Genomic DNA, 27322 nt, shown 5'->3' on the forward strand with positions numbered 1-27322 from the left:
ACAGCCACAACTCCAATATAAATGATTGCTGATTCTAATTTATTCAATTGTTCCATGTATCATGCTTCTTTTAAAAAATTATTGTTTTAAAATTTATTTCAATTCCGCATATTCTAACAAACCATTTTTTAAAACTATATATATTCCTAAATCAACATTTCCATCACATATTAATGAAGGATGTAGATCTCAGCTTGATAATTTTATATCACAGATATTTGGATTTAATAAATTATATAAATGGCAACGTGAGATTAGAATCAATGCTAAAGTTTTTTCTCTTCACGATGGACCCCCATATGCAAATGGTGTGCCTCATTTAGGTCATGCAGTTAATAAGATATTAAAAGATATTATAAATCGTTTCCATATGTTAAGAGGGGATAAAATTCATTATCAACCTGGCTGGGATTGCCATGGTCTTCCAATAGAAATGAAGGCAGTAAATAATTATGGCAAGCACAAAGTTTCTAATCTGAGGCGTTTATGTAAATATTTCTTTTTTATAACAAATGAACAATAATAAATTTATAGGTAAAGAATATGCATTGGCAGCAATTGAGAAACAAAAAGAGGCATTTCAAATTTGGGGAGTCATGGCAAACTGGAAGGATTGTTATTATACCTTTAATAATCATTATGAATCCAATGAAATTTTGAATTTTTTCAATCTTTTTACAAAAGTTATCAATTAGCATTATTATATGATAATTTTGTTTATTAGGGTTATATATTTAAAAACTTTCTTCCAATATATTGGTCTCCTTCATCAAAGTTCTTAACATATAGTTATATATTCATATAATTTTAGGACAACTTTAGCAGAATCTGAATTAATTTACAAAGACAATCACATAAGTAAGTCTATGTATGTTGCCTGCAAAATTGCTTCCACACCCTGTTCAAATTTTAAAAGTAATTAAGTGTTTTTCATTAATAATATAAAATTATTATGTTATATAATTTTTTTAGTAATTTAAGCTCCTGGATATTTCTAAAATTTAAAGTAAATTTTTGGTAGCAGAATTTCCAATTAATTTTATTTGGAAAAATCAAAGTTTGGAACCTGTACAAATTAATGGTTCTGGCTTTTAATATTTTCAAAATAAGGTCAGAATAGAGACTTTAAACCTAAAAAAAATAATCCTATTTTCTAAGTTTGTCAAAAGAGGGGGTAAGTGAGAGCACTTACACTTCATTGGAAAAAATTACACTTGATTAAATTATATATTATTGTTATTGATTTTCATGTTATTTTAAAGTTTACTTTCCTAAAATATTCAAAAATTATTCATATATATCTATTTTTATATTATTTAATTTAGTAATTCATTAAAGGTTAATTGGATCACTCAAATTATGATCCTATAAAGATATAATATATCATGAATTATTATTGATTTAATTGTAGCCCCATCAAATGTTAAAGATGTCAGATCAGTTTTGAAGAATTTAACCGAAATCAGAGGCAGACTAGTCATAAGAACAAGTGGGCACTTTGTCTATGAGGCCATGATAAAACAATTTTTGAGACCAATGAGTAATAAATGGGAAAAAGGGGCCAATCATAAAAAAATTATAAAATATATGTTGTAATTTTTAAAGGGATCATGACTATCTGGGATCTTCGCGTGATTTAAAGGGATCCCTTTAAAATTTCAATTTTTTAAAGGATAAAGAACTATACTGTATTATCACGTTTTAATCGTGATAAAGAGGAATCTTATTTTAAAAGCGTTTTCCACAAGTTTCATTGCGTTTTTTAATTTTCAATGTTGTTTTTTTGGCCTTATAATATAAGATATGTCTAGTATAGGGTATCAATCCATAGCTAATCAAAAGATCTATTCAACTGGAAGTCAATCTCTGCCCCATAATGGGCGGTCTGGAGGGGGGGGGTGTAAAAAATAATTTTTTTTGATATGGGTATCAATCGATAGCTAATCAAAAGATCTATTCAACTGGAAGTCAATCTCTGCCCCATAATGGGCGGTCTAGGAGGCTAGGGGTGGGGGGGGGTGTAAAAAATATTTTTTTTTGATATGCATATCAATCGATAGCTAATCAAAAGATCTATTCAAAAGGGAGGTCAATCTCTGCACCATAATAGGCGACCTGGAAGGGGGGGGGGTGTGTAAATAATATATTTTTTTGATATGGGTATCAATCGATAGCTAATCAAAAGATCTATTCAACTGAAGGTCAATTTCTACCCCTTAATAGGCAATCTGGGGGGGGGGTGTAAAAAATAATTTTTTTTGATATGGGTATCAATTGATAGCCAATCAAAAGATCTATTCAACTGGAGGTAAATCTCTGCCCCATAATGGGCGGTCAGGGGGGGTGTAAAAAAATTATTTTTTTTAATATGAGTATCAATCGATAGCCAATCAAAAGATCTAATCAACTGAAGGTCAATTTCTACCCCATAACAGGCGGTCTGGGGGGGGTGTAAAAAATAATTTTTTTTGATATGGGTGTCAATCGATAGCTAATCAAAAGATCTATTCAACTGGAGGTCAATCTCTGCCCCATAATTAGCGGTCTGGGGGGATGGGGGGGGGTGGGGGGGTGTAAAATAATTTTGGTACATATCTACAAAGGAATATCCCTTGAAAATGATGATGATATGGAATTTCCTTTTCCTTAATTCACAAATTATTTCAAACTCGATAAAAAAAATTAACACAATATATATATTTGCTGTAAGATGTGGGAGGTTTTATCATCAAACAAAACCAGTTGCTTCAATTTGAGAAAACATTTTAAGGTAATATATCAACCAAAAATTAATATCAATGTATAGATCAATTCTTAATCTTTAAAAAAAATTAGAGCGTCTATAATAGTTTTTGAGTTAGATGAGTTAAGTGAAAGTTTATTTTCTGGCCTAGTCTAAACATACTATATTTCAACTGGCCATAAGATAGTGAATTTTTATGGATATCTAATAAATAGTAATTAAACAGAACATAAACATGGGTATTAAATTAAAGTTAAATACATTTAGACTTCATTATTAAATACAATTATAAGCAGGGGTTAAATATAGTCATTGCTATTTATAAACTCATTGTAGCCTAATGATAAAATTATTTGCTAGCAACTTAATCTAATTTGTAATATTTTTAAATCTCAAAATTTCGGCTATATTTGAAACCATCGATTCACAAATTTTAAAATGACATTATAAATTTTTCTTATTGCAGTTATAAATTATTGCACTTCTTTATAAGCAAATCATCTATATTATAATATTTTTTTTCAAGCTATATAATCAACAACATATTTTATTGATTTCGATAATTAATTTAAAATATATGAACAATTATTTATTATTTACACAAATAATATTTAAGTGACATTTTGTGAAACAATTAATGCCATTTTTAAAACATTGACACCTCTTATTGTTGCAACTTTTTTGGCAATTGCAAATTGATTCAAAACTACCATAAGAAGATGTACTTCTTGATGCTGTTATTATGGAGATCGTCTTATTAGGAATGGTAAAATTGGTAATTTATTGATTTATGAATGTTCGTTTTTAAAAATGGGGAATCAATTTTTCCCAAATTAGTTCCAACCCATAATTTTTCGCCCTCCATTTGTATAATTTCGGCCTCAATATTTTTGGGGCATAGATTAGATCTATCATTTTTATTTATTGGGATCAGTGCGTGATCCCCAATGCAAAATTTTATCTTTTTAATTTTATTCTTATAAGCATTCTCTTGCTTCTTCCTATCTATTAAATATGAAATGAACGAAGGTAGTCTGGTTAAAATATTTTCGATGCTGTTGCCAATCGAGTTTGTAGTATAATTATCTTTCCATAATATTATATTTCCAATTTTCAGACCAAATCATACCCATCAAGACCAAGATTAAAGACTTTCAGTCAAACCATATTAAAATTAGCTTTTATTTAATACCCATATCAAAAAAAATTATTTTTTACACTCCCCCCCCCACCACCCCTACTCCCCTAGACCGCCCATTATGGGGCAGAGATTGACCTCCAGTTGAATAGATCTTTTGATTAGCTATAGATTGATACCCTATACTAGACATATCTTATATCATAAGGCCAAAAAAAAACAAAATTGAAAATTAAAAAACGCAACTAAACTCGTGGAAAACGCTTTTAAAATAAGATTCCTCTTTATCACGATTAAAACGTGATAATCCCGTATTATCATTCCTTAATTTAAAACCCTAATTTTTTAGTTATCCCTTAAAATCCCGTGAAGATCCCGCATAGTCATGATCCCTTTAAAAATTACGACATATATATTATTTCATTTTATTATATAAATTATAACATTTCTCTTATGATATTCATATATTTTATATTAGAATATCATATCAACACATTTCCTGAGGATTATCTAGATGCTATTATATAGGTCTATTTTTCTCAAATAAAATCTTTTCTATTTAACCCTTTATTGCTACATTTCAACATTAAAAAAAATCCTCTATTGCTCATTTATAAAAACTTATATAAAATAATCACTGAGATTGTTTAAAATGTTATTCTTTGATATTTATTGAAATTTTATAATATAAAATACAAAAATTACAAAATAATTTATAACTGGGGGAGGGACATATTTTTCCCACTGTGTATTATAAACATTATTTTTTGTTATGAAAAGAAAAATCATTTCTTTTAGCGTTAATACATAGCGAAACCTTACAAATAGAACATTCCAGGATGTACTAGAACATTCCCAGGATGCCCTAATATATTTTCCCAAGGGATTCCGAATCACTAGCAAGAATTTTTATAGAAATAGGATCCGATCCCTTTTTCCTTGTATCATCAGCGACATATTTTTTATGAAATTTTGAAGGATCGATATTGGATTGCTTTGCAAGGATGATTATACACCCAAGTCAAGAATCATTTGAGATAGAAGATTTTAGATAATTTTTAATCGTAATAGAGACCTCTTATAAAATCACCAGAGCCGTAATCTGATATAAAACTTGGTGGGGGTATGTAATTGCCCTCCAATTAGGTTGTCCTCGACTTCCTTTGATTATATTTCAAAAGAAGAATCCGAATCAGTTGAACATATATCAGACAAGAAAACTTTTATGAAAAATTATATAAAAATAAATGAAAAGGAGAATGTATAGCAATGAATGCAAAGATGAACGCCTGAAGATTAATCCCTATATTAATAGATCATTTTGTCCTACAATTGATTAAATTATAAATCGTTAACTAAAAGATTTTTAATGAATAAAGAGCTTACACGGAATGTTCAATATTTTTATATCTGATGAATTTTGATAAGATTAATATTTAAGGTATTTCTGAAAAGCCTTATCCACAATTTGGAAATGTATTTAGTGAAAATTACAACATGAATTGTCATTTGCCAGGATATACAATAATAATCAGACAGTGAAAATACTGATGATATAATTTGCGATTGTGAAGAATCTAATAAACGAAAATACAAGATAATAATAAATCCAACCAAATGTAATCAATTCTTAATATTTCTATGAGATTATTTGTTGTTAATACCCATAACCAAGGTTGGGCATGTTACCTAGTAAAAGTCAAAGGTTATAGTTATGAAATATATTGGTTAAGTTACCATCGTCACTTTAAAAAAAAGCTAACGGTTACTTTACCTTTATTTAGAACATAGTTACAAAAAAGGTCTTTGTCACATGATTAAAAATAAGAATAAATGTAAATAGAAAAATGCGATAAAGAATTTTATTGAATCATTTTTCGTAAAGTCTACAATAAAAACGAGTATAATAAGAAACCAAAACTAATTAATTATTGTCTAATTTAATAAAGATCAAAGATTAAAGGAATAATTTTGAATATAAAAATCAAAACAATTGCCATACAGGATGGTTTATGCATTATAATGAATAAATATTTATATTATTGGACATTTATGCTAGTGATCTGCATCGGGCCTAATTTTTCAAGCCCGGCCCGGTCCGAAATTTTTTTTAAAGTTTTGCCGGCCCGGCCCGAACTGATTTTTTTTTTAAATATTAGGGCCCGCCCCAGCCCTACTTTTGCAGATCTCTATTGTTATATGTGGTTTAGTTTCAATTAATAAAATCAATATTTTTATTTTACATAAAAAATTCAATAAATTGATAAATTTAGTATATTTAAAAAAAATTCTAAAGTCCGACCCTGCCCGAATTTTTTAAAAAAATAATAGGCCCGGCCCGACCCGAACCCGATTATTTTAAATAGAATTAGGCATCGGGCCAGGTACGGGCCGGGCCTAACTTTGCAGATCTCTAATTTATGCTATCTATTTATTTCAAATGATGGATCGAGATATAAGATTCTTTCAATTTATCTTTAGACTACAACTGTTAAATAAAAAAAAATTAATTTTTATTGGTCCTATCTTGTAAATTAATATCATGTATGTTATAATAAAGAAAAGTGATATTCTTTTTAAATGAAACTTTAAATTATGTGTTTTTCACAATTTATGATACAAAATTCGCTTTAACCAAAATACTATCATGGTCTTCCTGCTGAAACTTTTTCAATGGCTGTAATGGTTAAAGAAAATAAAAAACGATATTAACAATGAAAAGTTTTGAATATAAAATCTTATGCTGTTTCAGGCGCGTACGCAGTGGGAAGGGGATCTTGGGGACAACCCCCCCCCCCCCCCCCCCCCCCCCCAAGGCCAAAAAACGCAGATGCCGGATTATATTTTTCAAAAATATTATTCTTAACATTAATTTATATTTGTTAATATTTATTCCTATCTCATATATATATTAATTACATTTATTTATCACATTCATGTACTAAGTTATTTTATCAATTAATTTCGATTTCAAGCCTTGGCTTAATTTACCTATTATTTTTAAATTTTAGTGGCGTATTTATCTAAATTTCTAGTCAAATTATAATTATCTTTGATACTCATTGTCCAACGGAGAAAGAAATTGCAAGCTTGTCCAACGAGATCGAGTCTCCGCCATCAAGCAGTAACAGCTTTTATGGAGTTAGAAGAGCCGATTACTAATGCTATTACTGAAATATCACAATGGCTTGAAAAAAATATTTCCTCAGAAGCAAGAAAATTATTGAATTCAATACTTATTCCAAATTTTTTTTCTCATTAGAATGTAATATTTAATTATACAACTATTTTATGTAATACTTTTCAAAAACATGACATCTTGATTAAGAAGATGAGAATAGCGGAGAGCATTTTATTAGAACTCAAGGAAATTAGAGCTAATGTTGATGAAGAATTTCATATTTTATATGTTATTGTTGTCAAAAGCAGAGCTATACGTGTTTAATATTTGTCCCCCTCGACTTGCAACAAGCAAGCTCGTCGTCAAAACATTAATATAGGATCAGTAGAAGAGTATTATAAAACAAATGTCCCTTCTCTTAGATACATTTATAACCCAAATAAATGAATGGTTTTTAATTCATCGTGCAGCACTTAAAATCCGCAGATATTACTTCCAAAAGCCTTTCCAACCTTTTCAGATGGTGATAGAAAAAAAAATATTTGTTAGATTTTTATCATGAAGATGTTAAAATATCTTATGATGCCTTATTAGCTGAATAACTATGATTAAAAGATTAACTATGGTTGTTACAGTCCCAAAAAATGCTATGGATGCTTTGCATTATTTCAAACACATTTTAGATTATATTTCCAATGTACTAAAATGGTTATATATATATATATTAACAACTCTTCCCATTAGTAAACTAATGAGAGAATATTCTCTTTTTTAAGAAGAATAACAGAGCCCTGCAGAAATATCATTTGCAGGGCACGGCCCAGATTTTTTAAAAAATTTTTTTTCGGCTCGGGTTTTTTTAAAAAAAATTTTCAGGCCTGGCCCGGCTTTTTTGAAAATAAAATTTTCAGGCCCGGCCAGAATTTTTTTAAAATAATTTATATTTATTTTTGATTTTTTTAGTTAATAATGGCGATTTAAAATATTTGGTTTTAATATATACAGCTCGGCCCGGATATTTTTTTTGAAAAAATTTTCACGCCCAGCCCCGGTATATTTTTAAAAAAAATTTCGGGCCCGACCCGGGTATATTTAAAAAATTAAAATACGGTCCGGCTCAAGGGCCCAGCCTGCAGGTCTCTGAAAAATATAACAAGAAGTACAACTTCTGAAAGTAAATTGAAAGGTTTGAATCTTTTGAATATTCATAGACATTTGACGACAAGCAAGGATGAGATAATTGAAAAATTAGCTAATCCCAACTAAGATTGGATTTTACATGTATAAAATACAATTATTCCTAAGAAAAATTATTTTATATTATTATTTATGTTTAAAAAAATAGTAATAAAAAATGATTTAAAAGTAACGAAAATAAACGTTACTTTAAGTTTACAAACAATTATAACGGTTACAGAAGCTCTTCGTTATATTTTTAAAATTGGAGATATTATATATATCACAACTCTATTTGTAATTTTTTGCCCAACTCTGCACACAACTTACTAAAGATATTAGTAAATTGTGAAATAAAATCTAGTAAATTCAAAAATATAAAAAAATATGCTGAGGGCAAATAGACACCCTTTGAAAGAGATTATATAATTCGTTTAATTCATTTATTTAAATTCTATTTGGGAAACTATATTTGCAATATGCCTGATTTTATATGTACACTAAGGCTTATTCTTGGTGCAATATGATGCAATGTGTGATTTAGATTTATAGTGCAATATGTATTAATTTTATCTGTGGAATGAATATTATTCTTTAGTAATATATATTTTATTATATGCACAATTGCGATAGGTATGTTTTTATGTGCAATTAGCTTGATTTTATATGTAAAATTCTTAAAATAATAATAATAATTTTGGGATCAAGACAGAATGACATTTTTTTGCATGCGCATTGCAAAACTCCTTGCGATAGTTTAGGGGAATTACTAATAGGATAGGGACTTAAGCAAGTCTGCAACGACCTTATGGAAATCATATACTTACACCTATGGATTTAATAATTATGCGAGAATTAATATCCCAAGGATTAATTATATATTTGTCAGCAACTTTGAATATTTAAGAATGGAAATTAATCTCGAAATAAACTTTTACCGGCTAAACGAAATCCCGGGACACAAAAATATCATGCATAGAAGGAAAAATGAAAGTCAAATTTTATTCTAATTCATTCGATTATTTAATGTATGAAATTATTTAATTAATATGTTTATTATAATATTAATTTCCCATTGATATTCATGTAATATAAAATAATTAGCGAAATAAAGTTATAAATATTTTTACAATTATTTTCTTTTTAAAAACTTGTGTGTTAAATATGCCACAATGTCTACAGATCTGCATAAGGCCTAATTATAAAAAATATATTCGGCCCGATCCCAAACGAATATATTTTATTTGTCCCGAAAAGCCAGACCCTAAATAAAAATTATTTATCCCCGGCCCGAATTTATTATATGGAAATTATTATTTTTTTCGATCTAGTTTTACATTAGATTGAACAAAAAAAAATTAAGTTTATTATCATTCTACAAACAAATAAAAAAATATTTGCTACTTATTTCTTGCAAAAATTTTAAAATATATTAATTTTATTTAAAATTTGATCCTGATCCGGTCCAAACTTTCTTTAAACATATTAGGCCTGACCCAGAGATTATCAAGATCCACCCACCTATTTTTTTATGTCTAAACTTTACGCTTTCTTTTTATTTTGAAAATATGAAATATTTAAGAATTTGCCATACTACTTATATTTAAAGTATAATAACTCGTGGTCCAGTATTCGTCCCAGTCTAGGATTTTGTATAAATATTAGAAAGTATAATGTCTATCTGTAAAAAAAAATTTGAAACAAAAAAGAAGCAATTTTTATTTTATATCCGTTTTCGGTTTTTGGTAATAAACTTATTTTCAATAAAATAAATTTTATATCTTATTAAAGGGCTATTCTAGAGTTATTTAAGAAAATTTAAATTATGTTTTTAGCTAAATTACTTTTTGAGACTTAAAATTAAAAATAGTGTATTTTGGAATTTTGGTGTTTTTAAAGATAGCCATATCTCATGAAGTAAGCTGAGTTGGAAATTAAAATGATATATTTTTAATAGTTGATGTTCGAAGAGACCCGGGTTGAATCTTCAGTTGATTCGATATGGAATACAACGTATATAGATCATAATTGTAATGAAATAATTTGATGTGCAAAAAATACTAAAAAAAAAATTTGCTTGCAATGAAAAATAAAAATTAGAAAAAAATCATAAAATGTCAAAAAATTATTATGTAGGATAAAAAAAAATTTGGACCTAAAATAGAAAAGTGAAGAAAAAAATGACTAGGAAAATAAATAAATTTTTTTAAAAAAATAATCCTTTTTGAATAAAAATTTTTTTTTGATTGACACTTTATTTTTTGATTGTTTTTTCCTTTTTGATTGACACTTTTCCTTTTTAGATTGGATTTTTTCTTTTTTGGTTTGACACTTTTCCTATTTTGATCGGACTTTTTACTATGCCTTTGAGACTATTGGGTCTTTTCCTATTTAGTTTAACTTTTTTTTGATCAGTACGCCTTTGGGACTTTTTCTTTTTGATTGACACTTTTCCTTTTTTGATCTTCTTTTTTGATTGACCCTCTTCCTTTTTTGATTAGACAGTTTCCTTTAATGATTGACACCTACCTTTTTTTGATAGGGACTTTTCCTGTTTTGAATAGGAAACTCTGTATTTTTATTTAATTCATAAATTTCGATAAGAATGATTTATATTCATTCATATGGATCGAATAATAGTATTATACGCTGAAGCGAATAAATTATTTGGTTTTTTAAAAGAATAAAATATTTTCTAGATATTTTATTTGGTACACAATTTTTTTAAAACCTTTTATTATATGCACGTAAAATACAATTAGAATAATCAGAGTGAGAAACCGGAACAAATCTAGGAACCAGATCCTGGAACCCTCTTTTGAATTTGATAGAACCGAAATGAGAAACCATTTTAAAATTTTCAGGAATTGGTCTGGAACCAGCTTTAACAATTGCAAGGTATGATTCATTATAGCGTTATTTAATTTTTAGTTTTCTATTTTTTTTGATAGCTTTAACAGTTCAGTACCTGGAACTCTTTAAATCACATCAAATTTAAGAACAAAAACTTAGAAATCACTTTCAAAATTTTAGGAACCTTAACTACTTTTTTTTAAAAATAGTCAGAACCGGAAACCAGAACCCATTTTCATTCAGGCTAAAATATCTGAGAATAACTAATCGTTTTTAAAGTAAATTTATAAAAAAAGACATAAGTTTTCCTAATTGTTTCTTCTCTTCTAGAGACATGGTATTTTTGATAATAGATTCTAATGATCTCCATCGAGTTTTTCAAGCCCGGCCTGAAATTTTCTTAAAAAATTTGTCCGGTCAGATCCCAAGAGGACATTCAGTTTTTCAGAGAAAAGATACAAGTATTAAATTATTGTCTAGAATTACCTCATCATTGCTTAAGGAAAAGGAGCTAAGGAAAATATATAAAATAAATATTTATATATCACCAAAAATAAAAACAAAAATTATTCATCTCAGGTTTGCGAGATAGTCTTTATCTTCCTCTTCATCACCATGAGAAAAACATATCAATGCTAGAATCTCTTTCTATCCTTTCTTTAGTTTGAAATGATTTCCTTTATTTGCTAGCCCTTTATCTCCAAATAAGGGAAAATGAATCAAGATCCCTGAAATTCCTTTACCACTCTTTTATTGTTGATTGATTGTAAAAATGCTTGAATAAATTGGACACTTGTCAACTATAAGATTTGCGCCCATATCATAGATCAGAAGTATTTCATAAGAGCTGTAGGTCTGGTCCTAAGCTGCCGTAAATGGATCTTAAAAATCGCGCGAAGCTTACATAAAAAATTATGCATGGCATGATGATACACATTGATAATATGTTGTCTAATTTAGATTTTAATAATTCTTGGTCCCAATGAGTGTATAATACGAAAATTTGATATTGCTTTTTCTTTGCTAATTCACATCTATTCTATATGATAGCTTTTCTGTGCTCTTAAATTTTGTCGAATTTGTTATAATTATGGAAGATTTTTTTTATTAATTAATGACAATTCAAAATTAAAAAAAAACAGCCGCACTCATATTTAAATTTTAATTATAACTTTAAAAAAATATTTTTGATAATAATATATATATGTCGTAATTTTTAAGGGATCAGAACTATCCGGGATAATCACGGGTTTTAAAGGGATCCCTATAAGAATTCAATTTTTAAAAGGATAAAGAACTATACGGTAATATCATGTTTGAACCATGTTATAGAAGAAATTTAATTTAAAACGCGTTTTACGCGCGTTTTGCTTTATTTTTTTTAATGGTATTTATTTATTTTCAATATTGTTTTTTTGGTCTTATGAAATAAGATATGCCTAATATAGGGTATCAATCGATAGCTAATCAAAATATCTACTCAACTGGAGGTCAATTTCTTCCCCTTAATGGGCGAGTCTAGATCTGGAGTCAGGAATATTTTTATCAATATAAAATATCGATATGGGAATCAAATAATAGCTAATTTTAATATCTTTTGACTGAAAGTCTTCATTCTTGGTGTTGATCGGTATGATGTCTGGAGGGTGGATGGGGGGGGGGGTGTAAAAAATAATTTTTTTTGATATGGGTTTCAAATAAAATGTAATTAAATATTTTTTTATTGTAATAATAATATCACTCATAGAGGGCGTGTCTAGGTCTTAAGGGGTCAAGAATATTTTTATCAACTTAAAATATCGATATGGGTATCAAATAAAAGCTAATTTAAATATCTTTAGATTGAAAGTATTCATTTTTTGTCTTGATGGGTATGACTTGGTCTAGGGGGGGGGGAGGTGTAAAAAATATTTTTTTTTGTAATAATAATAATTACTCATAGAGGGCGAGTCTAGGTCTTGGGGGTAGACATCTGTAAAGTTAGGCCCGACTCCGGCCCGGGGTCGGACTCGAACCTCACTCTATTTAAAATAATTGGGTTCGGGCCGGGCCGGGCCTAATATTTCTAAAAAAAATTCGGGCTGGGTCGGGTTGGACCTTGGAATTTTTTTTAAATATATCTAAATTTATCAATTTTATATTGAATTTTTTATGTAAAATAATAATATTTGATTTTATTTATTGAAACTAAACGACATATAACATATGTCTTATATTTTGAGTAATTATAAAAATTAATATCTATATTTATATAAATTTGGGCCAGGCCGGGTCGGTAAATTTTTTAAAAAATACTTTTGAGTTCGGGGAGCCGGCAAAACTTTTTTAAAAAATACTTTTGAGTTCGGGCCCGGCCGGCAAAACTTTTTTAAAAAAATTTCGGGCCGGGCCGGGCTTGGAAAATTAGGCTCGATGCAGATCATTATTTGGGGGGTCAGGAATATTTTGTATCAAATAAAAGCTAATTTAAATATTTCTTGATTGTAATATATATACTCTAAGTAGGCGGGAGATCTTAGGTGGTCAGGAATATTTATATAAACACAAAATATTGATATAGGTATCAAATAAAAGGTTTTTTAAATATCTTTTGACTGAAAGTATTTACTATCTTAAAGGGTTAGACTTGATCTGGGAATGGGAGGGGGGGTAAAAATAAAAATTTATATGGGTATCAAATAAATAGTAATTAAAAAATCTTTTGATTATATCAATTTTATCATGCTAAGAGGGCATCTTAAGATATAATGAATATTATAACGCAAAACATAAACATGGGTATTAAATAAAAGATAAATACAAAATATTTAGACCTCAATATTAAATATTATAAGCAGTGGTTAAATATAGTTATTGCTTTTTAAAACTCATTGTAGCATAATGATAAAATTATTTGTTAATGTTAACAACTTAATCTAATTTGTAATATTTTTAAATCTCAAAATTTCGGTTATATTTAAAACCATCGATTCACAAATTTTAAAATGACATAAATTTTTTTTATTGCAGATTTAAATTATTCTTTATAAGCTAATCATCTATTATTAAAAGATTTTTTAATTACTATTTATTTGATACCCATATAAAAAATGTTATCCCCCCCCCCAACATTCCCAGATCAAGTCTAATCCTTTAAGATAATAAATACTTTCAGTCAAAAGATATTTAAAATACCTTTTATTTGATTCCTATAACAATATTTTGTGTTTATATAAATATTCCTGACCAACTAAGATCTCCCGCCTGCTTAGAGTATAATTATTACAATCAAGAGATATTTAAACTAGTTTATCTGATACCCTTATCGATATTTATGTTGAAAAACATATTCCCGATCCCCCCCCCTTCCTCCTCCCTACCAAGACCTAAACCTGTCCGGTATGAGGGATTATTATTATTATAATAAAAAAATATTTAATTACCTTTTATTTGACCCCATATCAAAAAAAAATATTTTTTACACCACCCTCCCCCCCCCCCTCTATCCATCCTCCAGATCAAGTCATCATACCCATCAAGACAAAAAATGCACTTTCAAGCTAGAGATATTTAAATTAGCTTTTATTTGATATGCATATCGATATTTTGTGTTGATAAAAATATTTCTGACCCCCCAAGACCTAGACTCGTCCATTAAGGGAGAGATATTGACTCCAGTTGAATAGATCTTTTGATTATCTACCGATTGATACCCTATATTAGACATATCTTATTTCATAAGACAAATAAAACAACACTGAAAATTAATAAATAACAATAAATTTAAAAAGAAATAAAACGAAACGAAACGCGCATAAAACGCTTTTTAAAATTAGATTCCTCTTAATCACGATTAAAACGTGTTAATGCCATACTATCATTCCTTAACTTAAAACCCTAATTTTTTAATTATCCCTTTAAAACCCGTGATGATCCCGGATAGTTCTGTCTGATCCTTTTAAAAATTATGACAATGAATTTAATATACTTTATTATTTTTTTCATTAATTTTTATATAAATTTTCAGGGTTGTTAAAGTATCATGATACAAAAATGTCGTATCTCTATCTCTAAGATATACTGTTATAAAATGTATATGTACCTAGATAGCATTTCAGTTTTTGGATACTTTTCCATATACATTTTATACTTCTATTTAACGCTTTTTTATCAAAAAAATAAAAATATTTGAATGCAAAATTCATTTTATCTCATATGAGCATATAATTTAAATAAATATATATTAAAAAATATTTAGCAGAGACCTGCAGAGGTACCATTTATACGGCCCGACCCGGTCCGGTCCGGGTTTAAAAATTTTTTTTTAGGCCGGCTCGGAATTTTTAAAAATTATATTCGACCTGGTATATTCAAAAAATTCATTATTTCGTATTTTATCATATTTTTCGGCGAGTATTATCATTTAATAAGCAAGTATATTAGCTAATGTTGTTAAACGGCTCGTTTTGAGCCGATTTTTAAAAACGGCTAACTCATTATCTTCGCCAGAAAAATATTGACCAAGCCTCGAAATTTTGATACTATATGTCTATACCTTTGCTCCTTCTATGAGCAAAATTTTCAGGCTTGCATAATATTTTTCTGGATAAAACACTGAGTTAGCCGTTTTTAAAAATCGGCTCAAAACGAGCCATTTAACAACACTATATTTTTTTATATTCTAAACAGATATTTAGTAAATTACAAATTGATACTATAAAAAATTTGTGTAAATAAAATTTTGAGATACTATGTATTTATAAAAAAAATATGATATTTTTAATAAAAAATATAACATATATTATATATTATATAATAATGTATTTAATCCTTTGCGTATTTATTCCATGGCAGGAAAACTATAATTTTATTATGTAATATATACTATGAGTGTTAGCTAGTGTTAACTTTTACCAAACATTATATTAATCATAACTATATATAATCATTATAACCATATCTAATTGACAAATATAATAATTCATGTTGTATAAATTTTTTAAAAAAATACGGCCCGGCCCGGGTTTTTTTAAAAAAAATTTTCAGGCCCGGCCCGGGTATATTTTAAAAATTTAAAATACGCCCTGGTACCCGGGCCGGGCTTAGGGCCGGGTCTGCAGGTCTCTGATATTTAGTCTAATATAAAAAATTTATGTAATATTAAAACTTATATATATATATAAAAAAATATAAATATTCATTAAATATTCTTTTTTTCCCATTTAAATATATAGATATCACTTCAAGATTGTGAAGGATATTTTTATCATATAAAGGAATATATAAATCTTTGCTTAGCCATGAAGCCCATTAATTATTAAAAACAATACCATTAATGCACAAAATTATTTTAAGAGAATCAATTAATATATAATTTTTTTAAAATAATTTTATAGATGTACCACTAACTTTTAATGAATAAATTATAAGTTTAATATAAAATTTAAAATCGTTTTAAATGAGAATTTGCTCGAAAGAACGATAAAAATATGGGTACTTTTTTATAATTTTTTTTATATGGTTTCGAATTTAATGAGAACAAAATATAAAAATAAATTGTATCTATTTTTAGATCCATTTAAAAAGTATCTTTTAACAACTCTGATTTTAAATGAATAAAAGTTTAGCTCATAATTGTCTGAAATTCATAAGGTAGGTGTTTTAAATATGCTGGAATACATTTCCGGTAAAATCGGATTTTAAAATTTGAAAAATTAGCTTAACAAATGATTTGAAATTGATAAAATAACACGTTGACTGAAAAAACTTATAGACGTTAACATATATAAACATAACCATTTATATGATATCGCGATTCCCTCATTAGCTAAATGATTTGAACAGATTAATCCATTTAAATTATTTTAGGTTGCTATCTATGAGCAACATCTTGCTCCAGAATAAGACATTTATAAATGAAAAGTTAACACTTTATACCTAAAATTGTTTATATAAATATTTATATTGTTTTAAGGGTATTTCCGTCTGCAGTAACTAATACAGTATTTCTATATAAATTAAATCTAAAACCATCTCCATTCTACGATATATAAAAAGGTGTTGATCTACATATATATATACTTTATGATTTGTGATAATAACTTGCATAGAAATATTTTAGCAAAAATTTCTCAAATCGTTATAGAAATGTCTCAGAACGTATATTCAGTTCAGACTCTTTTCTCGTTCCGTAATTTCGCTCGAAGTTTCGGGTGCCCTGAAATTTACATATTCTATAATTTGATATAATATATTCTACCATAAACCATATAGTAAACATATCAATGTAATCTAACCTTAGGCTCGCCTTTATATGCTATTATATGGACAACAACACCATGGACACTTCCTTTTAATCAAGCGATTACTTATAATAATAATTTTGAATATGCTTGTGTCAAATTTGGCAACGATAACAATCATTATATACTGTTAAAATCAGTCGTAAATAAATTAGAAGAAAAGTTAAATATTAAAGCAGAAATTGTAAATATATTTAAAGGTATATAGCTCTCTAGTTTTTTTTTCAAAATTCTTTTAATTAGGTAATTTATTAAGAGAAAGTACATATTTTTGTCCATTTCCTTTCAATAACTCCGAAAAAATTAGTGTGTTGTTGCATGACGATGAAGTTCAAAATGATAAAGGCACAGGGCTGGTTCATATAGCGCCAGCACATGGACTTAATGATTTTCAAATTGCCTCATCGCATAAACTTAATACGGTAAAAAAAAATACATTTATAATAACAATGTTTCACTATTTAAATATATTTAGGAATGCCACATAGATGAAGATGGAAGATACAAAAAATTGGAAACTTCATATCTGAATAAACTTCCCAGGATTTATAATGATTTAATGGGCTTGAGTGTGACATCAGAAGAAACCACAAACATAATTACTAACAATCTCCATAAATTTAGCATAGAAAATATATTCCATACAACCAATGATAATAATGACGATAGCCTTAACAATAACACTGGCATAAATATGCATTTAGAAAATTATACTCATTCCTACCCTTATGACTGGCGCACTCATCAGCCTGTTATCGTTAAAACTAGTCATCAATGGTTTTTCGATACTTCCAAACTTTTGAACAGTTATTTATCCGTTTTAAATAATTCGATCAATTTAAGTAATAATGCCATTTTTAAAGAAATTAATAAGAGAAATTAATCTAGAGCTGCACCGATTCACATTACCAATATTAAATTATAAGATATTTATTTCAAACAGCACCTATCCGATACCGTTGTCATTATTTTATAAGATATTGGAATAATAAAAATTTGTGTATAAATTTTTTTAAAGCGTTTTAATCAGAATATTCATTTATCCCGCCTCTAAATAAAAAAAAATCTCAAAGCTTTTAAATTATGTTTTATCTTTAAATTTGTAGATAGGTTTATTTATAAGATGTATAGTAAATAATGTCTTATTTTATTAAGTTATAGTCTTTGTCCTTAGAGAATAATTATACATATAATAGTTCCATATTACTTTTTCTTTTATGATGATCAAAATTTACATTTATCTATTTGCCTTAAAGCATATATATTTGTATATATTCATTAGGGATGTACCGATATTTTATATCGGATCGGGCCGATATTTCATCTATTTTAAAATATCGGTTATCGGCAAGTATTATAAAATTTCCCGATCCGATACAAAATGGCGTTTTTAACAAAAATAAAATATTATAAAATAAGTTATATCTAAAAACCATTTATGTTTATAAATAAAATCGAAATCCATTTTTATGTTTAGTTTTTTTAATAGTAATAATTAGTTAATAAACATTCAGCCATATTGTTTTTTTTTTTGCATTCTGTTTATAAAAGTGTGAAATAATCTCTTCAGAATCTGTTTTTAGTGAAGCTAGTGATATAGTCCCCATCACCGCAGATTGACCTCTGATAAATTGGAAATTTTGGTATTTCAAAGAAATCTTCGATATATTAATTTTAAATATTTATTTAAATATTTATTTCAAATTTTATAATATATTTGTTTATTACTTATTATGTAAATAGATTAATGTTATTGCTTATTATATAAATAAGTGATTTTTCAATAAAATTTTTTTATATACTTTAGAATTACAATTGAATTGAATATAAACTATAACTGATCAATATAATATATTTAAATGACATGTTATGGTATAGTTAAATTATAGATATACTAATAAGTGATCTGCATCGGGCCTAATTTTTTAAGCCCGGCCCGGGCCGAATTTATTTAAATATAGAAATTAATTTTTATAATTACTCAAAATAAACGATACATGTTATTTGGCGTCTACTTTCTATAAATAAAATCGCATATTTTTATTTTACATAAAAAATTCAACATAAATTGATAAATTTAGATATATTTTAGAAATTTCCAAGACCCGACCCGGCCCGAATTTTCTTAAAAAATATTAGGTTCGGGCCGAGTACGGGCTGGGCCTACTTTTGCAGCTCTAATAAAAAGTATATTAAAAATTAAAACCATCAGTATCTTTACAGAATACAAAACTAGATAAGATATCGGATCGGTAATCGGCCGATATCAATATCGGATCGGATCGGCCTCCAAAAAGTCGTATCGGTGCACCCTAATATTCATATTAAATTTTTTGTATAACAAACAAACGATATATATTTCTTTATTTGAATAAAAAGTAAAAACAAATTAAATATCAAATAATAAAATAATTAAAATTATAATATTGGATATTTTTCTTCATAAAGATAAGATCCTCAAGTTTATGTGATAATAAGTGTGAGGGCTATGTGTATCTACTATTGTTAAACAACTCAATTTGCGCACATTTTAAAAAACGGCTAACTCTCTATTTTATTCGGAAAAATTTTACGCAAAAATTTTGCTGTGCTGGAGGCTGATTCTGATGGAACACTTGTTGCAGCAATACCAAATATTATCGTGCAAGGTTTGCCAAAGCTAGAAAACCTTGAGAATTTACCCTCCAATGATCAAGAGGATCGATCGGAGATAAAATATTGATATCTTCGTTAATTATTAAAAAATGTAAAAAATCATTAAAAACACTTTTTATAGGAGTTATGAAGATTCATCACAAAAAAAATAAATAAAAAATGTGCATTAAATTATGCATGAAATTGGTATCGGTTAGATTTTTTAAAACGAAATGATCAGCGCCGACCCGATACCGATATTTAGTATAGGTACAGCTCTAGAAAACTCATTTATAAAACATTTTTTTAATTTATATAGCATCGTTTAGGTTGTTGTTATTCGTTTTATTGCAACATAATAAAAAAAAAATTTTAAACGAAGAAAGAAATTTTTTAAATGTCTTATAATTTTTGTTTATTTAAGCTGATGAAAATTCAAATTTATTTCTTCTCTAAAAAAAGGTTAGGTTTATAAATTTTAAAAGAAGATTAATTATTTTTACAAAGATATAATGCCTATTTTTATTTTATAAATAATTAATTTTTAATATAAAAAATTAGCCCAAAATTAAATTTAGATTTTATGATTTAACATTTAAAAAAATTAATATAACATAAAAATAAGGTAAAAACACATCTTCCTACCCAACCCATGAAGTCGATAATATTTCATTAAATTTTGGGATGCAAGCTAGTGCCAAAAAAATGTCTGATTCCTTTTCATCTCGAAAATATTGGTGTATTTCGAGGCAAAGAGTTTGGGGAGTTCCTATACCCGTGTTTTATATTTCCCTCTTGAGACAAAATATAAATAAATCGAAGATTTATGAACCTATACCCTGTAATAATAACGCTTCAAATGAAGGGCACGCAACAAGCTACACAATTTTGGACGATAAAATTTCTTTAATCGGTAAAAGTATAATCTTACACTTATGCGAATTGTTTAAGTCTCACGGATCAGATATTTGGTTCGATTCTGACATCGAAGCCTTATTACCGAAGCATCTATTAAAAGATTATTTGGCATCTAGCAATTTAACTGGTGTTATGCTAAATTTGGGAAATTTTAACCAACTTCCTGATGATAAATACGAGTTTTCAATTGATGCCGCCCAGAATCCGGTTACAGACGAAAAAGATTATTATGTTGTATCTGTTAGGATTCCAAGTCGGGACGTCTTAACTTTTAAGATCGAAAGAAATACAGACATATTTGATATATGGTTTGACAGTGGACTGACTTGGTCAGGAGTTTTAGGTACAATGAAACTTTTACATTTAAGCTTAATGTTGTAAAATTATTACATTTCGCAAAAAAAAGGAAATGAAACTCGTTCTGATGTAGTATTGGAAGGTATAGATCAACATACAGGATGGTTTCAATCTTCCCTATTGACCAGGATGGCTTTGAAAGATACGTTGACCCTAAGTAGCCGACCGCCTTATAAAACAGTCTTAGCTCATGGTTTTGTCGTGGACGAATATGGGGCCAAAATGTCCAAATCTAAAGGCAACGTCATCTCCCCATCTCTAATAACCCACGGAGTTGATGATTATCAAGACCTTGAAGTTGTTTATATTTATATATTTTCAGAGTTGTAAAAGGATCACGATCAGAAAATTGACGATCATTAACAAAATCTTAATCTTGGCAAATTGCTTGGATCATTGATCCTGTTAAAAGATGAGGACCGTGATCAAGATCCTTTTACTATTGATCTTTTATATTTTGAAAATAATTTTTTTAATATTAAATATCACAAATTGAGTTGAAATATTATTTATCAGGGATGGGCATAATTACTCAAAAAATTGTATAATTCCTAATTATAATTAATTACGAAATTTTTGTGTAATTATAATTACTAATTTCTTTTTTAAGAGCCGTAAAAATTAATTACTAATTACATATAGTCATGATCTTCTATAGTAATTATATTACATATCAATTCCTATTATAGTAAAATTAAAGTTGGATTTGATTAAAAATCATAAATAATAACAAGAAACTTTATTAAAGAGCATATAATATTTTATTATTTATTAGAATTTTTTTATGTTTGATAAATATAAAGGCTTTACTCATTCAATATAAAGGGCAATATCATAGACATATGTATATAAATTATAAACATATTTATACATTTGATGTTAAAAAAGCAATCAAATTCTGTGTTACAAAATGGAATATCATTTATGATGTCTAAGTATAAATAGATATTATGGACATTTACAGTTAAAGCTATTGAATATATTTTTAACTAGTATTTAAAAAAATGTATAACTTTTTTTTAAAGTATCTATTTTTCAAAAAGTTCGTTATTTAAACGATACTTATCTAGCAAAGTTGCAAAGCTAAATATTCTTTCTACAGGTGCTGATGAAGATAACAATGCTTTAGACTTTTTATAACAAAATTTACAATTGAATTATTAGACATGTGATGACTTTTTTGGATGACTTTAAAAAAAAATTCCTTTTGATGATTCAGAAAAAAAAATTAAATAGTGAAATTGTGTCTACATAGGAGGATGTTTTCTCTAAAGGAACAAGATTAGGAACAAAAAATTAATATTTAAATCTACCTTCATATGTTGTTGGAAATTACTGGTGGTTTGATTGTGACCCTTTATTTCGCAATACACAAGCAGCGCTTGAATTTATCATTTTTATTAGTTATTTAAAATTTGAATTAAATATTACCAATATTGATTTATCTTTTGCTGAAGATAAGATTGTATGTGATGAACAATTATTCGAGTTATCACCAGAGTCCAAGGTAAAAGTTAAAGATTCAGAATCACTCTTGTTTTCCTCCAAAGTTATTAATAATATTGCAATTATTAATATAATTAAAAATATAAATAAATGATTGCAATTATTAAGCGTTTTTTATAAAAATTGATAGATGACAAATTATAAATGTAATTATGAATTATAACTGTTAATTCCTAATTACATGAAAATGTAATTAATTACTGCCCAACTTTGTTATTTATTAATTCAAAAAATTTATATTCCACAATTTAAGGCTTACTAGCTTATTTGAATTTCCCACATTGTTTTGATTAACTTTATTGCAGTCGAAATATATAAGCAAAATCATATTCAGATCGATTCAACGAAAATATCTTATCAGAAAAATCTTTTTTATTTAAAATGATCAGGATCTGCCGATCTTTATAAAAAGATCGGTTTTGGATCTCATATGCATATCTCTATTTTACTAGCAAGATAAACAGCTCTATTAGATTTTTTAAACCCATGGCAAGAAAATACTAGAGGTAAATTAAAAAAATATATCGATTATATGAATAAATCACTATTTTAAAATTAATTCGAGATATACAAAAATCAAAAAAAATAAAATTTTACTTATACGTCTTGAAAATTTATGCTTTTAAAATGAAGAACTATATTTTTCTCATCTTTTATTCGTTTTTTTGCTACAAGGTATAAAGTCATGCATATACCTGTAGTTTTGAGATTGGTTCGAATTTCATTCGCCTTAAGCCGCGGTTCCCGTTCTAAATCGCTAAAAATTGGAATCTCCCTTATGTCTCCGAAAATTTTTAAATTAAATTTGAAATTAATATTAATAGATACTAGGGGAGTAGAAACTTGTATTTAAGTTGAGAATTCTAAAAATATAGTTCATCCAAATTCCCAGTTTGATTCCCAAATTGTTAATCAAATTGGGAACAATGATAATATTTCCACTATTTTTATAATTTTTCTGATAATTCATAAATACAAGTGTTTACACTTTAGTATCTAATAATATTAATTTCAAATTTATTTTAAAAATTATCTAGGAGATATAATAGAAATTTTCTATTTTTAGCTATTTAGAACCTATCCCTAAGCCTCATTGGACTGGTTTGTTTTTCTCGGTCGAACCTTTTTTTAAAAATTTTGACCATTCTTGAAAAAATAGTCTAAATATTTTCCCGCACCTGGCCGAACATTCAATATAGGTTCGATGCATAGCTTTATTTACAGTATATATTTTTTTAGTCCTTATAATTTATAATCTAGTCAACAATCACGACCAGGAAGCCAAAAATGCAAGCTTATGGTGTAGACGTTCTCAGGTGGTTCGTAGCATCTCATTCCAACTTAGCCACTATTCCCTTTTCTATTGACGCATTAAATAATGCTAAAAGCAAGATTGCCAAGATTCGAAATATTATCAAATTCTTACTAGGTGCATCCGATTTTAAATATTTAAACAATTCTCTCACGATTCTAAGCCAATATTCACAAAATTTTATTCTATCAAATTTAACTATGTTTGATCGTTATGTCCTAGCCGAAACAATAGATTTCGGAAAATTTATCATCGATAAAGCTTATAGAAGTTATCAAATAGACAACGTTTGCAGGGAGATTATTAAATTCATTGATACGTTTATATCGGCCTTTTTTATTAATGGCATTAAAGATAGACTTTACTGCGGTATTTCTCCCTCTTATAATAACATCCTAAAAGAGGAAAGTGGTGATTGTAAGAATAATAATAATAGAGTAACATTTGAACAATTAATGAATTCTGCAAACATAACTTCCTATATTGTTTTACAATTCCTAGTGAGATATCTGGCTCCCTTAATGCCACATTTGGCTGAGGAAATTTCTTTGCACCAACCTTTCAATAAGGATTCATCCCACATATTAGCCTATAATGATTTGATAGCCAATGCTAACTTAAAAAATCGCGATATCGACACCACTAATTTTTATGCTTCTAATTCTTATAATAAGAATAATAAAGACACTTTTCTATACAGTGTTTTTAGGGAACCGTCTTGGATCACGATTACTAATGAGTTTTCTGATAGCGAAAAAGAGGGCAAAAATAGTCAAAATCTTAGTTATGGTAGTCAAATATTAGATAAAGATATTAGGTTGGCATTCAAGTTAGCATCAGCACTTAAAACGCCTTATAACAAATTAAGATCTCAGATGACGCATGATGAAAAGACTTTGGATTTAGTGATATCTTTGGATCCGCTATTATTTAATTATGTAAAGGTAAAACAATACTAAATTATAAGATTTGTTTTATCTCAAATTATAATGTATTATATAGTTGTTGCAACCTACGGAGGAAAAATCATGCCATTCCGATTTATTAGAAATATTTAATACATCTAGCATAACATTAAATATTCTTGATCCGAATTCACAAAATCCTCAAATTTTAGATATTCTTGAACTGTCAGATTCGGAAGAATTTAAACCTGGTAATATTATATTTAAAAGGATAGCTAAGTTATATATGTTATTTAATTTTTTTCTTCAAAGTTTTAGGCCAGGATACAACTTTAAAATACTCGTTACATATTGAACCCTCGTTAAACTCTACCTGTCAAAGATGTAGGAGGAAGAACTGTGCCCATAATACAGAAGTGGAGAATGGAATTTTATGCAATCGATGTCAATATTATCTATATAAAAACCTTGATGTTAAGAAAGATGCTAATAATGTTGACATTAAAAATGATATGTATGCGTGATCATTCATTAAATTGTTTCCTAAACTTTACAATAACTTAATCTATACATAAAAATGGTAACCTTTCTGCAACTATCTAAAATTATAAATTAATTTAATATAATGGAACTCACATAAATTTATATGAATTTTGAGTTATGATCGGGAAATTTTAAATGTCTAACTTATGATAATAATATTATCCGATATAAAAGGTGACAAAATAATATGTTTTTAGTAAATGATTTTATAATTATATAGCTAAGAGGTTCCACTTTTGAAAAACATCAAAGGCCTAGCATAGCAAATAATAATAACGGAATGTATTTTATTTATTTTGTGCTTCACATCTGGGAATGGATTTCCTAGCCCTCCCCTGCTTTAACCTTGCGTGCGCTTATTTGAAGTGAAAAAATTTAATTGACAATTTTCATATATTTTTTTAAAATTTTTTTCAAAATAATGTCAAAGACTTTAAATTCGTAATCATTTAATAATTAGTAATTTCAAATTATTTTTTGTTTATTATAGAAATTTAATAAAAGCAAGTCTTTATTAATCTTACTTAATGTTTGAAAATTGATAAAAAGGTATTAGTATTATTTGGGGTATACATATTTGCGATACGATGCTGTCTAACCTTGAATTCAACACAAAATATCTGAACATTTTTTATTTCGGAAAATGATATTTTTTAACCATAATATATAAATAATTTTTATCATTATCGAAATATTAAAAAAATATCACTGGTAACGAATGATATTATAAATATTTTGAACATTTGTATGTAATCATAAGATATCATCTAATATGGGCGGAATATCTAAATCTTCCTGTTCCTTTGTTACGCATGATATAAATTGTTTTTTTTGATCATCGGATACAGCGTAATGTGGATATCTTTTTCGACAGCTTTTCATTACCATTCGAAATAGCTCATTCTTTCTTTGACTACCTTATATCAAATTATATTATAAGATTAAGCCACATTAAACAACATATTTAAAAAAATAAGGCCGATTTTCGGGCAGCTCAAGGCTCGATGTCTGGTCTAATATATATCTTATTTCAATATGGAATCTAGTGAGGCCCCGATATGGAAAAATATTTTGTATAAGAAAGTAGTTAAATTGTCACCAGTCTAAAAAAAATCTTCAAAATTTTATTTAGCAAAATATTTGAAGATTTTTATCAAATTTTGCCTAAAAATACCAAAATGTTTGATATTAATATTTTGTAATTTTCACGCATAAAAAATCTTTCAATATAAAATTTTTTTTTAAAAAATCTTAAAAGATTTTACTCATATTTTTTTTTAAGGTTTTTACATATTATATACTATTTTGGGAATGACAATTTTATAATTAGAAGCCTGGAGTAATTTTAGGAATACTACATATTTGTTTTATAATATATATAATAACACTTTAGCAGCCCCTCACCGAGATCATGATAGTTTTAAATTTATAAATTACCTTACTTCCATGACAGGCCTCTTAATCCCAACAAATGTGAATTGAGAAACATCCCTTACTCTACCTACAGTGTCAACAGAAGGAATTAGACAACCTAGCCTATAGTCATTAGCGATTTAGAACTCGTTCATGAGTAAAATTTCCTTTTCTTTACTCAGAGTTGAAGGTTAGCTAAATTGGGAGAAAAGAGGTCTTTCAAATGCACATTAAAACATGGAGACTACATTGTTTTGAGGGAGGATATCTCCCTTTTTTCCTGTTAAAGAAAGGCTAATTTTAGAGACATCCAAATCAGTATATTCAATAACTGAAATGACGTTGTTATATATTGGACCCCAAAGAATTGTAAAGATAGCACAAATTTAAATCTAAATTGAAACCATTCGAAATTTTGACCA

The 27322-nt window shown here is 27.5% G+C and overlaps 1 protein-coding gene across 1 annotated transcript; it reads left to right on the forward strand.

Moving 5' to 3' along the window:
- The first annotated feature begins 237 nt into the window (after window positions 1-237).
- Window positions 238-25894, forward strand: LOC135927927 (uncharacterized). Its single transcript, XM_065464201.1, has 13 exons — window positions 238-331; window positions 379-488; window positions 535-683; window positions 725-774; window positions 812-915; window positions 17312-17512; window positions 17556-17734; window positions 17788-18154; window positions 20572-21207; window positions 21271-21521; window positions 23988-24983; window positions 25042-25195; window positions 25257-25894. Exons 1-13 carry the CDS (start codon window positions 327-329, stop codon window positions 25466-25468), a joined length of 3414 nt encoding a protein of 1137 aa, XP_065320273.1. The 5' UTR covers window positions 238-326; the 3' UTR covers window positions 25469-25894.
- The last annotated feature ends 1428 nt before the right edge of the window (window positions 25895-27322 follow it).

Source organism: Gordionus sp. m RMFG-2023, chromosome 4 (genome assembly GCF_954871325.1).
Source record: "Gordionus sp. m RMFG-2023 chromosome 4, tfGorSpeb1-WG-v2, whole genome shotgun sequence".
Classification (NCBI taxonomy): domain Eukaryota; kingdom Metazoa; phylum Nematomorpha; class Gordioida; order Chordodea; family Parachordodidae; genus Gordionus; species Gordionus sp. m RMFG-2023.